General features: G+C 47.3%; 1 protein-coding gene and 1 long non-coding RNA gene across 7 annotated transcripts in view; one reads left to right on the top strand and one right to left on the bottom strand.

Moving 5' to 3' along the window:
* Positions 1 to 5,490: 5,490 nt before the first annotated feature.
* On the top strand, positions 5,491 to 10,401 carry LOC121078934. The gene is made up of 2 exons (XR_005824799.1): positions 5,491 to 8,270; positions 8,315 to 10,401. It is a non-coding gene; the product is annotated as an uncharacterized LOC121078934 (long non-coding RNA).
* The window catches only part of CDH4 (cadherin 4), a 657,011-nt gene continuing 651,275 nt past the window's right edge, over positions 9,979 to 15,714 (bottom strand). For 3 of the 6 annotated variants that reach the window (XM_040575636.1, XM_040575639.1, XM_040575640.1), the window contains 3 exons: positions 14,164 to 14,303; positions 12,094 to 12,258; positions 9,985 to 10,774 (listed from right to left, as the gene is read on the bottom strand). In XM_040575636.1, the coding sequence (XP_040431570.1) occupies positions 10,568 to 10,774; positions 12,094 to 12,258; positions 14,164 to 14,303 (512 nt within the window). In that variant the 3' untranslated portion in view covers positions 9,985 to 10,567. Of the gene's footprint in view, positions 10,775 to 12,093; positions 12,259 to 14,163; positions 14,304 to 15,714 lie in introns of all 6 variants that reach the window. The other 3 variants (XM_040575637.1, XM_040575641.1, XM_040575638.1) reach the window with 3 other exon arrangements.

Raw genomic sequence — 15,714 nt, 5'->3', positions numbered from 1 at the left:
TATAAGGCTCAGAAGTGAGAGGCTACCTGCTTGCGGAGGGTTGAATATCTTCAGCAAAGCCGTGCCTTCTATTTGCTCATTTCCTCGAGTGAAGACATTAAAATGCTTTTGATCGGAGGCACTTAAACAGCAAAAGCCTGCCGTACAAGCGTGTTTTGCTGCTCTGATGTACTTCAGAGCGTGTCTCGCCTGCGTGTGGTGGCCGTACAGGCGGGGCAGTGGCACCTCCTGCTCGCAGGCCTTAGGATGTCCCCTCCTCGGGAGCACGAGGTAATGCAGATTTCATGTCAGCCTTGTTTTGGGTCCCCAGAGCCAGCACAGCCACTGTGCTGAAGCGATGTCTGCTTGTTCTGGGACGGGTACTTGCTCCTGGCGGCACGTCTTTTACAAGGGCACAAATGTAATGTCAAAAGAAACCACTTTGATAATGTACTCAAAAGTTAAATATTTTATACAGTACTAGAGCAGTGCGATGTCTTGCCTTCGTGGCACACTTTGCTTTCTGTCTGGGGCTGGGGCTGAGCTCCTGCTCACCGCCTGGGCTGGCAACCTCCTGCCCCGAGCCGCTGCCCGTCCTCTGGCCCCGCTGGGCTCTGTTCAGGATCCCTCTCTGTCCCTGCAAAACGGTGAGAGCAACTCAGTCTCAGTTCCTGGAAAACACTGCATTCTGATCATGTGCTGGTTATTGTTTGAAGCTCTCAGGATCAATAGCGCTGTATTAAAGCAAGGAACTTGCTCCTTCTCGAGGTGCGGTGTGAAAGGAGTGTCCAAATGATAAATGCATCCTCATACAGCAGCCTACATACTTGGTGCAGGGACCTCGGCTGGGGAATGGCTGGCTGACAGGCCAGTTAGTCGTCAACTCAACAAGTATGGTGCCATGCCTGATTTGCACCTCCTGGTGCCCCAGCTGAGAAGTGGGGGCTCAGCCACCTCATTGTAGGCACGTCCGATGCAGCACACGCTCTGGAAGGCTGGGGCTGTTACCCACAGTTTTGGCAGTATATAAAATGCACCGGTCCTCTTTATGCAGCCAGCAAATTGCTTTCAACCAAAACCAGAGGACCTGCAAGGCACTGACCTCACTGCCTTACCAGTACGAGGCATCTCCAACAGTGCCTGGCACTGTTTTACCCCCGATTGGGAAAAGCTTTATGGGGTGTCTCAGGAATCCCCACTTGTGCTGTGCCATGAAGCCCCAGGCTGGGATGTCAAGCCCCTAAAGCAAAGGATTTGCTCAGCAATACTGCTCAGTGCTGGGAGTGTATGCTTCAGGTGCATGTTGCTTAAATTTGGTCAAGGCTAATACAACACACCTGCTCTGGCTCTGCCTTGAGTTTTGGCTCTGCTGTCATCGGGGATGCAGCTTGCTGGTGTTTGTTTGCGCAGCGACACCCTTGGTTTGCACCAATGGGGCTGGGTATTGTGTGTGATCACTAAAACTGCATTTTTGCAGAGGGTTTTACATGCTCTTTGTGTTACCTGGCAGTTAAATTCCAATCAATATGTTTTTCACAGAAGAGGATTAGTTATGTCACCTTTTGTACTCTAAGGTAACTCAAAGTACTTCATAAAGTAATGAGTTAGCTATAGATAGCACAGGTTAATGGCGTGGCCATTATGTACTCAGTGATAAAGCTTCCATGTGGCCTCGGATATTATAAATCTGGTTTATTAAGAATGGAAATATTGACAGAGATTGGATCTTTCCTTATTCCTCCTGCAGCTTCGCAGGGATTTTTGACAATCCACTTCTGGCAGCTTCCAGTACAGATAGAAAGAGACTTTAATCTCTCCAAGGAAAACTGCTATTTTGAACAACACGGCAGCTGATGCACACCGGGTGAGCGTTAACCCATTGATTTATATTTGCAAGCAAGTGTTGGAAGGCTAAAACCAAGCAAGGGTAAGCATAAACCAGGGGGGCTGTGCTGATGCTGCCGTGGTAGGTTTGAGCTCTTTGAAATGCCGTGCGGCATGGCCGGCTCATCTCTGCTCAGCCCCAGCATCGCCACTGCAGCTGCCCCAGCTCAGTTTAGCAACCATCGAGCAACAGGGGATGATCCCTCCATTATTATTTTTCTTTTTTGGCCAGATCTAGAGGCAGATTTTTAACAGTGCAAACAGCAAGCGAGCACCCAGAGATTTAATAACTACAAATGCTCTTGGTGGCAGCTGCTGCTTTCGGTTAAATTCCTGCACGAGCTGCAGGTCCCGCTGCCTGTGCAAGGCTCTCAGTCCCTGGCTGTGAGCAGCCAAATCCCACACACAGGAGCTGAGACGCTGCTCCCGAAGGGGGGGGGGCGCAACTGAGGCTGCTCACAGTGGCTTTGGCCACTCCGTCCCTGTCCCCACACGGACGGGTCCTGCCCTTTTCTGGTGCTCCTTGTGGTTATTTGACTTAGCGCGTGAGCCTGTGCTGGCATTAAAAAAAAAAAAAATCTCCCTAGCTCTAACTCAGCCTTTTTTTTTTTTGGCCTTTCCCACTATTACCCATGTGTGCAATGCCCAGTTGTGCTGTCAGCCGCAGGGCAGGAGCACTGTCTGCTTCAGGCTGGACGTGGCAGTGCTCCCCTGACGATGCAGGAGGGACGGACAGCTTCCCCCTCGCTGCAGCTGGAACTGGCCCTGCCTGAAGCCAGCAGGATGATAACTAACGCAAACCCATGGCCTTGCTTGAAGTGAGTATTTTTTTTTTTTTTCTCCTCCATCCAGCCCCCTTAACTGAGTGTAGCTCGCCAAAGCTTCCAGGGTTTTCAAAAAAAAAAAAGCTTCAGGGTCACTTGAGTTAGGCTGGCTTAAAAACCACCTCTCCGAGAGGCAGATGAAAGATGTCAGCCGAGGCTTCCCTCTTCCCACGCCTCTTATCTCCATCCGGAGGGGCTGGATGATGGCACCAGGAGGCAGACCTGAGAGCAAGCCGTGGCCTTTCAGGAAAAACCCATCAATAGCAACTTCAGCACATTCGTTTTTACTTTTCAGCCCTGGCCTTTGCGTGAGGTCCCTGGCACCACTCCGGGTGCACGCTCTATGGCAGCCCGAGTGGCTGTGCCATGCGTGCCCATCACGGCTATGCTGTCCCCCAGGTGAATTTCTGCAAAACCATGAAAAAATCCGAATTGGGTTGAGTGGGAGGTGAGGGGGAGGCTGGTGCCTTGGTGAGGCCAGTCAGAGGCCTAGGCCATTGCTCAGAGCCACGGGCCCACCACCGGTTCCCTGCTCAGAAAAAAAAAAAAAACACAACAAACATCGTAGCAAAAAACACAAACATTTTCTCATTAAAAAAGAAGGTGGGAAGGTGGGGAGGGAGAGGCAACAGGCGGGTGAGATGGATTGCGCTGTGGCGCCGAGATGAGTGTGGGGAAGCTGTACATTAATCATCGCGAGAGGGGAGGGGGAACAGAAGAGCTCCTACAGCTCTATCAGGAGAAATCATTCGCTCTGGTAAACTGGTGTGGGTGGCCTGGATCAGGGCCTGCTCCCTGCTCCCTGCCTCCAATGCCTCCCCTCTGCACCCTGCACCCTCTGCTTGCACCGAAATTCGGGTCCGTGATGGGCCATTGGCTCTGTGCCCCCCAGGATCTGCCGGGAGTGGGCAATGAGGTGGTCATGAATAAATCGTGAGCATCATTCGAGCGAGTGGAGGGAAGTGCCGGTGGGTGGGCAGGCATGGCCAGGCCCGTTCCCCTTTGCTAACCTCACTTCTCCCTATTTCCTTTCAGTTTATCCAGGACTAAGAGAAATGCTGCTGCTCTGGCTAACGTGAGCACATGGTGTGTTGCTGCTGCTGCTGAGGCCGGAGGAGCCGTGCCGTTGGTATTTTAATGGGGTGGAGCAAGGCACTGCCTGGGGAGCTGCCTGGTTCCCACCGGTGTCTGTGTGTCCCATGTCCTGTGTGTCCCACAAGCACCTTGCTCCTCTGCAGCACTTCCTACCCTGCTTGCTTGGGGAATTGGTACCTAACTCAGCTGCACGTGGGGTCCCCTTCAATATGAATTTGTGCACAGATAAAATATAATAATAATAATAATAATAATAACAACAATTAATAACAATTAATAATAATAATAATAATAATAATAAATCAATCAGTGATGTGCATGCCAGGGGACTGCCAAGGTAAGAGCACACAGCTGACGTGCTGGCTCACACACGTGAACTGAGAAAGTTTGCGTGACACAGAGAAAGTTTGGCCAGTGGTTAAAAAGAGGCATTTCATCCTCCTGACACTCCACCTGTCCTCACCTGGGGTCTGTTCTGACAGTGATATTGCATTAGAGTTTTGGGTAGATATTTTGTTGTCATGTAAAACTGCCTAATGTGTCTATTAACTTAGGCTTTGATTAAAAAATGCCTTCGATTTAAAGAGAATTGGAGAAAAAAGGGCCAGATAACTCAAGGGCTTTACTCCAGGTAACAAAGAAAAGTTTTTTATTTTAGTTTATTGGGAAGAAATACACAAAAACCCTGTGTGCTTTGGCTTGATCTGAACAAAATTCTATTGCAAACTCTGGTGTTTGCCTCTGACTTGGGAGAGCTGTCCCCAAACCCATCTATAATAATATCTTTAATAATACTTGTTGTTATTTTTAATTTTAGTACAAAATTCAAGGGATTTAGAGGAGGGTGGCCATTTTCATCAGCTTAGTAAAGCTATCCTCATGGTCAAAGCTATGCATGCAGCTAAATCATTTTAGGAACAAGACTTTCTCCAGGCAGATAAAAGCTTAATAACAGGATGATGAGAGCACAGACTTCCACAGATAGCAGAAACTAATATTTGTGATGCAACAGTCTTGCATTATTCAGTAGTTAAAAATAATTCTAAGAAACAGAACAGCTTGAGAATTAGCAAAACCAGCAATAAAATATTCTTAGTTGACTCTGGGGGGAAGTAAATAGCTACGTACAGGATTTGTATTCATCTTAATGTTTATTAAAATGAGACAACGCTGCTTTCCACGTGCTTGCCTGCAACAGCTCTGTGCCGTGCTGGAACTGCTCGTCCTTCCCAGCCTGTACTCACCCCGGGGTGATGAAATGGGGAAAATGGTGGAGTACGGACAGGGCAGGCAGAGGCCACTTGTCCCAACCCCTTAATGTGATGTCGAAGTGCTAAAATGCAAACACCTGGTGTCAAAGGAAATCACCACCACCTGTGCTCCCAAACAGGCTCAGAGGTGTGCAGCATCGTGCGACCCGCAGCCCACCATTGCAGGCACTGTCCTCACTGAAATGACTGCCCTGTGGGCAAGCCACGCTCCTTGCTTTAAGGAGTGCAAACTTCCCAGCCCCCAGACAAGTGCAGAAGCACCCGGGGACTCCGAAAATACCATTGATGCCCATGCACATGGACCCAAACCTGCAGCCAGGCCCCTCTTTATTGCCTCACTGCAAGAGGAAGTCTGTCATCAGCAAATGCAATTGGGTGGGCGTGGGGAAAAGTGAAATGGAATTGAAAAAAAAAAAAAAAAAAGCAAGTGAGACTATTCAAAAGGGGGACTTTATTTTTATTACACTGGAGCCAGGCGCCAGTGCGCCAGTTCAGCTTTGATACACAATAAATCAGCAAAGCTGTTACTCAGTTTGGAAACCAAGATTGCAGTGGCACTAAAAACACATTGAAAACATTTACTTTCTTCCCTATTTTTTTTTCCCTCTTTTGATTTTGGTACAAAAATGGTACAAACAACAATACAAAATATTTGTGCTGTTGACGGTTACAAAAAATGGTTTTTGAACTCGGTTAACGGACGCAAACTGCTTTTGCGCTTCAGCGTGAATACAGCAGAACAGCAGAAGTCTTCCTCGAGAACAACCACAGTCATGCGGGCTGCTACACAGCTTCTCCATCGTTAAAGGAAACATGCAAAATCATAATTAAAAGAAAGTGCTCCAATTATACATCTATATGTCATCGTTGGTTTTTTCACCTATTTGATTTGTAGCTTCAAGCACTAACTACATTATGTACACATCATGGTGAGCAGTTGGGCATGGGGTTTGTGTGTACTTGAGATAACTTTGATTTTTTCCCCATGAAACTGAGTTAACTTTGCGTGGGAGACACCTACGTTGTCTAGCTGCTGTTTTAAACATCATGTTCATCGTTACACAGCATTCCCCCCATTTTTTCACACTTACAATGAAGAGCTTCAAAAGACATCACAAATAAAAGTCCCATATTTTACCTTAATATGTTTCTTGAGACTAAACAAAGTCACAATCTTGGCATATTGTGTTGTACAGACCCTGCCTACCCTGCCCGCTACAGTTCTCCAACGCCTGGACGTTGACCCTATGCAAAGTGGGTGCAGGTGACACAGCCACCTCCTACAGCCCACTTACTGCTGGAGGGTGAATTCGGACCCGAGCGTCCCCAAAAGCCCATCCACAGAGGCTCAGGTGCCTGCTGCATGGATGTGAGCTCCCCGCCACCCCCTTACAACCATCAATGGCATCGCCTGGTCCAGCAAAAAAACAGGAAAAAAACAAACAAACAGGAAAATGCAAAACTATAAGCATAACTATGAGTAGCACGTAGGACACCGATAACAGACTTGCCTATTTACTGTCATTAATTACCTGCTGAATTTCCTTGTTGCCTTGCAAAGCATTTCCGTGACGGATGCTTCTCCCTTTCTACAGGCTGCGTAATGATCAGACCGGGGCTGTGCCCCAGGTGACTGCGGGCACAGCGGGGACCTAGGGCATGGATGGTCCTGGCTCAGAGATGGGCAAGCTTCATGCCGAGGAGGTGGGAGCCACATGAGGCATCACTGTCCCTGTCCCCATCCCTGTCCACATCCCCTAGACACTGCTGAGAGCCGCGGTACTGGCTCCCGACAGTGGTGTGAGGTACGGGTGGGAAATTGGGTGTAAAAATGCTATTTTGAGGGTGGGCTCACCTCCATCTGTCTGAAAGCAGTGCTCTTTCCCCCATCGTCTCCAGGTGGGCAAAAAGTGGGGGCTCCAATGTGTGGGCACCGCTTATTTCAATAGTTTCTTGAAGTCAATGCTTTGATTTATTTAATCAGAGAATAACCCTGTGTGGCCTGTAAGAAAAACCTGTAAGTTTAGGGAAAGTTGGTGTTTCCCCACCTCGGCTCCTGGTAAGCTGCAGTCACCTCCAGCCATGAATAGCAATGCCACTTCTTCCATGGGACCCCTCAGATTGATGTGTACTGCATTATCTTAGCTGGTTATAAAGTGTAATTAATATTAACAAGCAAAAAGCTTTGCAAAAAAGTGATCTATTTTCATTGCTCGATGTGCTGCTTGCTTACCTTCTGCCTGTTCCACTGCGAGGAAAGGGGCCAGACCCTGCAGCCATGCTTGTGGGACTGCAAAGGTGAGTGGTGGAGGGTGCGGGGAGGAGGAGGAGGAGGAGCAGGAGGAGGTCATCCTATGGAGGGACACTGAGCAAAACTGGGTCAAAAGATAATGAACTAGTTGGTTTGATTTATAGGCTTATGGGGTTGGAGTGGCTGGATTGCAAATGCTGCAGAAAAATATCCGCTGATTTTTTAAGAAAAGTTTCCAATGGAAGCAGGCTGATTTATTTTTAATCACTCTGACAGTTTTGTTTGACTTAGGTTGCATAAAATGTTCTTAAAATCCTGAACTGTTTAGACAAGCTGAAGTCTGACAGCGTCTCCCTCCTGGCCAGGGAGGGAGCTGCTCCTATTTGCCATGCTAGGGGGGCGGCTGCCCCCTGCAGCCCTGGGTACGGCCCCTGGGCACACACCACGACCTGTAGGCCATCGCCCCGGCCAACAGCACGCCAGGCATCAAGCACCAGGTGCTCTGGAGCCCACGTTCAGCTCCTGCTGGTATAGCCAGGTGCCCGCACAGCTTGGCATCCAGGCCAGCAGCACTGCGGGAAGCGGGCGCCATCGGCTCCTCCCGGCCTCCATCCGCCTCCTTCACCTGGTGGTGAGGTTACAGCGATGGGCACAGAGCACGGCCGTGACTGGGGAATTATTATTTATTATGCTGCTGCTGTGTCCGGGTGGCTTCAGAGGAGGTGCACACCCCAGTTGGTGCCGGCCTGCAGACAAGGGAAAGGCCCGAGGCAGCAGGAAGGGGAGACCAGAGGCTCAGGGGGAGCCCAGCAGCTGGAGGCCGGGAGCTGCCAGGCCTGCTGGAGGCTGGGGGAGAGGAGGGCAGCCAGGAGGAGGAAAAGGCTCACGGCAGAAGCAGGCCAAGACCTTCATGGTGGTTACATGAGACAACTGGGCACCCAGCTCTGGAATAGAAACCTGCAAAGGGTTTTAGATACCTTCATAGAAACCTTCAATAGAAGGTTCAATAGAAACCTTCATGGGGATGGGGCGCGTGCTGCTCGCAGCTGTGTCCTCGCCTGGCTGCGGCCACTGCTCCCGGGTCTGCCGGGTCTGAGCCATCCATCGCCCCCGGGGCTCCTCCAGAAACTTGTCTGAGTGTGTGTTTGCTCTCTGGGCAGTGGAAGGACAAAGTGACCGGGCGGCTAACTGACCGACCAAGAGAAAAAGAAAGATCGCATCTTCGGTAATTAATAACATACTGGTAACGTTTTGAGTCCCCTTGGGCAGACTTTTACCACATTCCACTTCATACAAGACACATTTCAAATGCTCGTTAATTTACAGAAACTGCATTTTATAGAAAATATGATACAGTGAAATATAAAATGCACTAGGAGCATTTCAAAAATCTATAGAGACGATCTTGCAGCCTAGTATACCCTCTGAAACAACGTCCACTCGTTACCGCAAGCTCTCTTCTTCTCATTCTCGCGCTCTCTCGCGTGCACGCTCTCGCTCCCCCCCGCCCCCCCGTTTAACTCTTAGCATTCAACTTGAGAATTAATCAAGATATCAAAAAAGCATGATTATCCCCTGGATAATCACCTTCCAGTACTGTGCACATTCTTGGATTTAAATGAAAATATATCTAAGCACTTTTACAATTTTTAGCGAACCCACTGCAAAATCGTCTGCAGAATATAAAACACAGGTAATCCAAGATTTCATAGCACATTAATTAAGTGGCTCATAATCCATTAAATGTGGTTTATATTACACATCCATGCAGTCTAAATCATTTTACAAACATTAGACAGAAACCCACTAGTCCAAATCAGTAAAGGAAAAATGTAATAAAAAAAGCTAATAACTATTTGTTATTGGTTAAACTGACCCTACATATAAACTAGGTAGTATGCTACCATTTATAATACTGATGTTGAATTATGCCTGGATGCTGCAAAACCTCTTGCTTGCTTGGCAATGCTTGAGCATATTAACCACAAGATACTTAACAGGCCCTCGTTGCACTTCTTCTCCAAAAAAAACATTTACTACAGATAGCAGCGCCTACCCATCGAATATAAAGGACACACATTAGCTGAGTTACATGATGCTGTTGAGCTTTGGCTACTGATGCTCCAAGGCATTAATGTCATTCTAGGCTAGCTCCATACTTACGGATGGCAAAAGTGCTGATTGCCGGCTCCGGCCCCTCGCGTGCCCCAGCCCGCAACGGGGCAGTGACGCGCGAGAGGCAACAGCATTGGCTTCGTGCCGACGGGCACCACCAGAGACGTGGGACAGCACCACGTAACCCAGCCGGTATTTACACCACTCGTGGGAGCCAAAACACGCCGATAGCATAAAAACAAACAAATGGGCCTTTGGTCATTTCACGATTTACTTGTAGGGTTTAGGCAAGGGCTGTTGGAGAGTTCTGTGGCAATAACCAAAGGCTTTATCAATGCTATAGTTCTATGCAGCTACATTGAGTGTGACCAGGTTACAGCAGAGCCCCCTAGTCGGTATTTTGCATCTGATAACACTGAATTATATACAACATGATGACTAGTTCACCACCTGCTGAGGCTTAAAGATGGCTGTTAAGATTTCCACTCAAAACATCTCCCCCTCCCACCCCCCATCCTCTCCACCCCAGAGTGAGTCACCCCCTTAAAAAAAAAAAAAAAGGCAAAAAAGAAACAATCTCCACAGTTCCTTTTTGTTAACTCCTTCCCAGCTAGAACTGGCTTAGGGTCACAGGGAGTGCTGCCCAGGATGGTTGTATGTTTGTTTTCATCACTCCTGAGATTGAAGGGAATCTGATACATGCACCAAAAGGCACTTTCAAATATATATATATATATTTTAAAAACAGTGCTTCTGTTCTAAGAAATTCAAGTTAAGACAGAGTGCCTTTCACTCTCTTTAGTCATAAAGCAGATAAACGAGCAATATCCCAGCTGACATTAAAAAAAAACAAAAACAACAACAAAAAAACCTGCAGCAGAGACAAGTGTTCATGCGAGACAGCTCAATATTCTAAAAAAAAAATTGAAAAGAAAAAGGAAAAAAAAAAAGAAACCTCCTAAATCACCACTAAAAATAACAATACAGTCAGCAGGGGATATTAATTAAAAAAGCTGCCACATCTGTACAGTTCTTGCTTCTGCATCGGCTCTTTTCGTTAACGTTGTCATCTGTGGGTTTGTTTTTAATTGTTTTTATTTTCTTCTTCTTCTTCTCTCTTTTTTTTTTTTTAAATAAGTGAGGTCAGTTCAATCCTCCTCGCCTCCCCCGTACATGTCCGCCAGTTTCTTGAACCTGGGGCCCCAGTCGTTAAGGTAATCGTAGTCCTGGTCCCCGGAGCTGGAGGAGTTGAGGGAGCTGACGGAGCCGGCAGTGGAGCCGCTGCCCTCGTAGTCGAAGACCAGCAGGGAATCGTAGGGGGGGGCCGTGGGGTCGTTGTCTGCCGCACGCAGGCCCTTGGGGTGGCAAACAGACGGTGTTAGTGCCCGCCGTGGGGTTTCACGGCTGGGGAAGGGTGCTGGGAGGGTTGGGATGCCTGCAGCAAAGCTAAAGGAGGGTGGTTGCTGCATGAGGGTCCTGGGGCTCCGAGCAAATGGGGGCACAATGCGCCCTCTGCTCTGCATCCAGCAGAGATGTAGGGTGTGAAACCCTGGGCAAGAGGTCCTGGAGGGGCTGAAAAGCATCACTGCTCCAGCTTGTGCTAAGTGAGTGTGGTGTGGGCAGCAGTCTGGGCCAGCACCAGAAATGGCCTCGGGATACGGAGAGAAAGAATTGCTTTGCTGCAGCCCAGCGCTGGGAAAAGCTGCGTGGAATAGACCTGCAATAAAGAAACCTGATCTGCGCTCACACGTCCAGAAACTCCAGCCTCAGCGTGGGGAGACGGAGTCCGTCTTACTGCAGTGAACAGCAGCCAGAGCATGCACGAGAGCGAGCCTTCAAGTGCACGTATGTGCGTGAATGTGAGTGTGAAGGATGGGCAGGAACAAAGGAAGAAGGAATTTTAGGGAGGAAAATGAGAAAAAGCACAGCAGGAAATTGATATAATAATAGAAGTAAATCGCTATAACATTTATTTTTCTGACTTGCAGAATGGATGGTGGTTTTTGTCTCAGAGGAAATAATGCATTGATTGGCTTGTAACCACTCAATCACTCATTTTAATACTAAAAATGAGGTGAGATGCTAAATTGATAGATATTTGTACAAGTAGATAAAGGAACAGTAGTCTAACGTAAAATAAAGAAACCCTCTCTGATCTGTGATGAATCTCTGTGCTCTGCAAACTCTTTGAGGTTTTAGACCAAATAGAAAATATGCAGACTGATGAAATAATTGCAAGTCCAGAGCCACAAAAAGCACCTCTGGCTTTAGGCAAACCACCCGGCTGTCCGGCCACACAGCAAGGAAATTCCTTCTCTGTCCCCATCCAGGCAGTGTATTTACTGACAGCAACTGCAGCACTCAGAGCAATCAAAGGGAGAGCAGGAGCAGGTTATACTGCCTGGATGCTGAAAAGTGTGCTGTTTTTGATATCCACAAGCCAGAAATCTCGGGGTTTTTGTGTGCACTTTGGCTTTTATAGGCTTGGAGCCTTTCTTTGGCCAAGTCCTGCTTCCTTTGCTCATCGTAATCGTTCCCTGTGCTCTGATCAGACTTCTCGTGGGACGAATAGCATCACTTGGTCCATAAAGCAGCCAGGAAAATGTTGCACAGCTGATGCTAGCTGGCTGCTCAAGCTTTTAAGATGTGACACAGGACACCCTCAAGAACATACCTCATTTATAAAGTCACCAATATCCCCGGGATGGGGGATTACTGGTCTTATAGGATACTGCGGTTCAGCACCAATAGGCCTCTCATCCACCCTTCTGACTCCAGGTGCCTTGTTCAGCACGTGATCCATGGTCTCTGGCTGCTGGAGCTGGCTTAAATCGTAATCCTGTGACAAATGGAAATGCACGAAGTGAAACCAAGGGCTTTTCATTCAGATCACCTACGCTCCTGACATCGCATCAACATACAAAGAAGTTGAGGGGGCTAATCTTTTCTCAGCTCAAGTTCGATGCCAAATCTTGTTCCTGGGTACGTAGCATCTCTATCTAAATTACAGATGAACCTGACCTCTGAGTAGCTCATAAAATTGACTTCATAAGACTGTATCTTAAAACATAAGTTAAATCAAATATTTAAATACCTTTTGAATATTTAACACAGTGTCCAAATCTTTGGGATAAAAAATTAGCTTTGGTTTGCATGTGCCTAGATATGTGCATAAATTTTGGATGAAATACATAATATAATGTAAATACATAGTGTTGGTAGACATATTATTGCAATTACATTTGTACAGAAGTAAAAACATTAAAATGTGTACTGCATTTATGCATGTAGGCCTTTTAAAGTAATTATGTTCTTTCTGCTTGTGAAAAATCCCAGCAGAATAGGTTTCTATCAGGGAATGAGAACCAGGTAATATTCCATTAAAAATGTATTCATGTAGGTAATGGTGTTTTGCTGCTTTTCCTCTGCTGTTATTTTTAACGAATCCTTTCTAAAATATTTAAGCCTACAGTGTATTTGCCTGAAACCAGATACTTCAGCGAGTTTGAATGTTTATAACAGTACTTTGTTCTCCTGGTAAAACTGTTCTTGTGCTCGGATGGGGATGATTGAATCTCCAGGAGCAATATTTATAAATATCTTGTCAGTGACAAGAAAAAAGAAATGCTAATTGCAAGGATTTTTCTGTTGAATAAGAACTTCACAAATTTTGGGCGAAGTCCCTGCCTCGGATCCCTGCGGTGGCTCTTGCTACGCTCCCTCGCTTGCTTTTGGATGCTGGGGGGACCTCCAGGGCAGGACGTGCTGCGGTGGCTTGGTCAGTGCCAGCCACTGACCTCAGGACTCCCGGACACCAGCCCTGACCACTACATGGTCCATTTCAGCAAGCAAAAAGCTGTGACATGATGCAGAGACACATCGTTTGCATGAACAAAATATTTGAGAGTGTCCTGGGCTCTTCTGTTAGGTAGGAATAAAAGAAAAAAACAGTGACCTAAACACGAGAGGCCAAACTTTGGAATTTTAGCCAAGAAAATACATCCTTAGCAGAGGGACAGCACATCCCCAGAGTGCAGGCCAGGGATGTCCACATGCCACATCAGCAGCGCTGTCTGTAATAAGAAGCCGCTGCAGAAGAGCTGACGTGTTCGGGCAGATGTGGCTGATGGCTCTGTCCCCCAGCAAAGCTTTGCCATTATAAGCTCTGTGATGAGAAAGAAAATCCCCAAATGTATTTAGACATTTCTCACAAACTATGTCCAGAAATTAAAAGAAATTACAGGCACACCAGGGACAATTAAGAAAATACAGGGGAAGTCAAAAAAACCTTTATGCTCAAGCACACCAAGTCAAGTGCCTCCAGCCACAGGTCTGGGGTGGGCGGTAGCTGGTAGTTGGTTTTCATGAGATCTCTGAAGGGGTATGGGAAAATACATGACTTTAATGACGAAAACAGCAGAAATATTGTTCGAACATGACTGTCTATGGATTGATTTATAATCCATCCCCAGGAAGCTGGGCTGGGGATAGCAAAATCCATGTGGCACCATGCTCCTGGCACGGTCCTGCTTGCACAGGAGCGTGTCCCAGAAACAAGCTGAAAGCCCTGGACCTAAGGTGGCTCTCATCGATGCCCATGTCATGCTGGGGAAGCCAATAAAGCTGCCTGGGCATAAACAAGGGGGGACACAGCCCTTTGCAAATACACTAGTGAAAATAATGTGGTTTCTGCCTTTTTTTGAAAGTAGAGATTGCACAGCTATTCTGACCAAGACCTTCTCACCTGATCTTCTTCTCCACCTCCCTCTTCGTCATACTTCAGGATGTTGTCCCTCACGTCATCCTCGGGGTCGATCAGGAGCTGCTTGGTGTGGCGCTCCTTCTCCCGGCGTTTCATCCACACCACGAACAGCAGCACCATGGCTGTAAGAGTGAAGGAGCTGGGTGAGCTGGGATGTCCCAGGCTGCATGGGTCAGAGCGTGGTGGCACCTCCTAACACCTTGCCTGCGCTCTTCTGCTATGGAGGAGGCTGGCTGCTAGCTGAGGGGCACATCCTCCGGGTTTATGCAGCCACCAGGAGAGGAAATAAATACCCCTTCTGGAGTAGAAGCCCCATTTTATGAAGACAAAGCATACACTGACATTAAAGGGTAATGATGTTTTGAATAATTTCCCATGCAAGAATCCTCTGCACACGTCAGCGTGTGCTGAACAAATGTTGAATGAACTGCATATGGCACAACTTACAGTGTAGATTGCAGGCCACGACGAGTTTGGGGGAGAAACTTCACTGACTGCTAGTAAGAGGAAAAAAATGTTATCCTCTTGCATGTTCTAATTTGTAAGGGAGAGATCAGTGAGAGCTGTAAATACTATGACAGGCCTCTACTCCAAACAGTTCTTTAAGCTCCATCACGAATGCTGATTGAGCTGAAGTAAAACACACAATCAAAGGAAAAGCAAAGGAAAAGCAAATGGCAAGTGTGAAAACAGCAGCTTCCTGAAGACATTTGATCTAAATCCTGAGTTTTCTACAAGAAGCATAAAATAAAAACAAAGGAAAAAGAGTTGCAGAGCTGCTGAGAAGCAAACAGGTACAGGCAAATGAACAACACCTTTGGTGGTGGTCTTGCCTGCGTGCACACTGATGTCAGCTCAGGTTGTGGGCCCTGGCCTTGGCAGACGTCCTGCTGAGCTGTCTGTGGTTTGCTAAGGAAGACTGATTTGGGGAGGCTGGGTAACACTGGGTCGTGTAATTCAATTTATACTCACTTTTTCTTTGGTAAATGAGGGTGGCTTTCTAAACTTCTAAAATCATATTAGCCAGGACAGGAGCATATGCATTTGACCATCGACTTGCAAAGCAGATCTATGATCACGGGAAACCCTTTCAGCTTTGCAGAAGGGAGAGCAAATCTGGTAACACACAGCAAACCTCTTCAGCCATCAGCATTTGCATGCCAGGCCCTGGCTAATCTCTCAGTACACTAACAGAGAGAAATGAAGAGTTCTTGCATCATGAGTAAGTTTTCCCAGCTTAAACAGCTTTACCCAAAGGGATCTGACTCCCTGCTCCGTAACCACCTTCTTCATATGGCCACGGCCCAGAGGCTGTGGGCTCTGTAAGACTTTCTCCAAGTAAGTTGCTTTGGGAACTTAACTTCCCACTAACGTAAAGCAACCAGACCTTGTCTTCTTCAAGAACTTGTTGAGACTCTAGCTTTCATCCTCATCCTCAGTAGCTGCAAGACATGCAACAAAAAATGCAGCTACACCTCCTGGTGTCTGCTTTCCCCTCCGTTCTCCATCTGAGCTGTGATGGTGGCAATCAGC

This window comes from Cygnus olor, chromosome 16 (genome assembly GCF_009769625.2).
Source record: "Cygnus olor isolate bCygOlo1 chromosome 16, bCygOlo1.pri.v2, whole genome shotgun sequence".
In the NCBI taxonomy this organism is placed as follows: Eukaryota; Metazoa; Chordata; class Aves; order Anseriformes; family Anatidae; genus Cygnus; species Cygnus olor.
The sequence above is the reverse complement of the archived record's forward strand: the minus strand, read 5'-3'. Positions and strand labels throughout refer to the sequence as shown.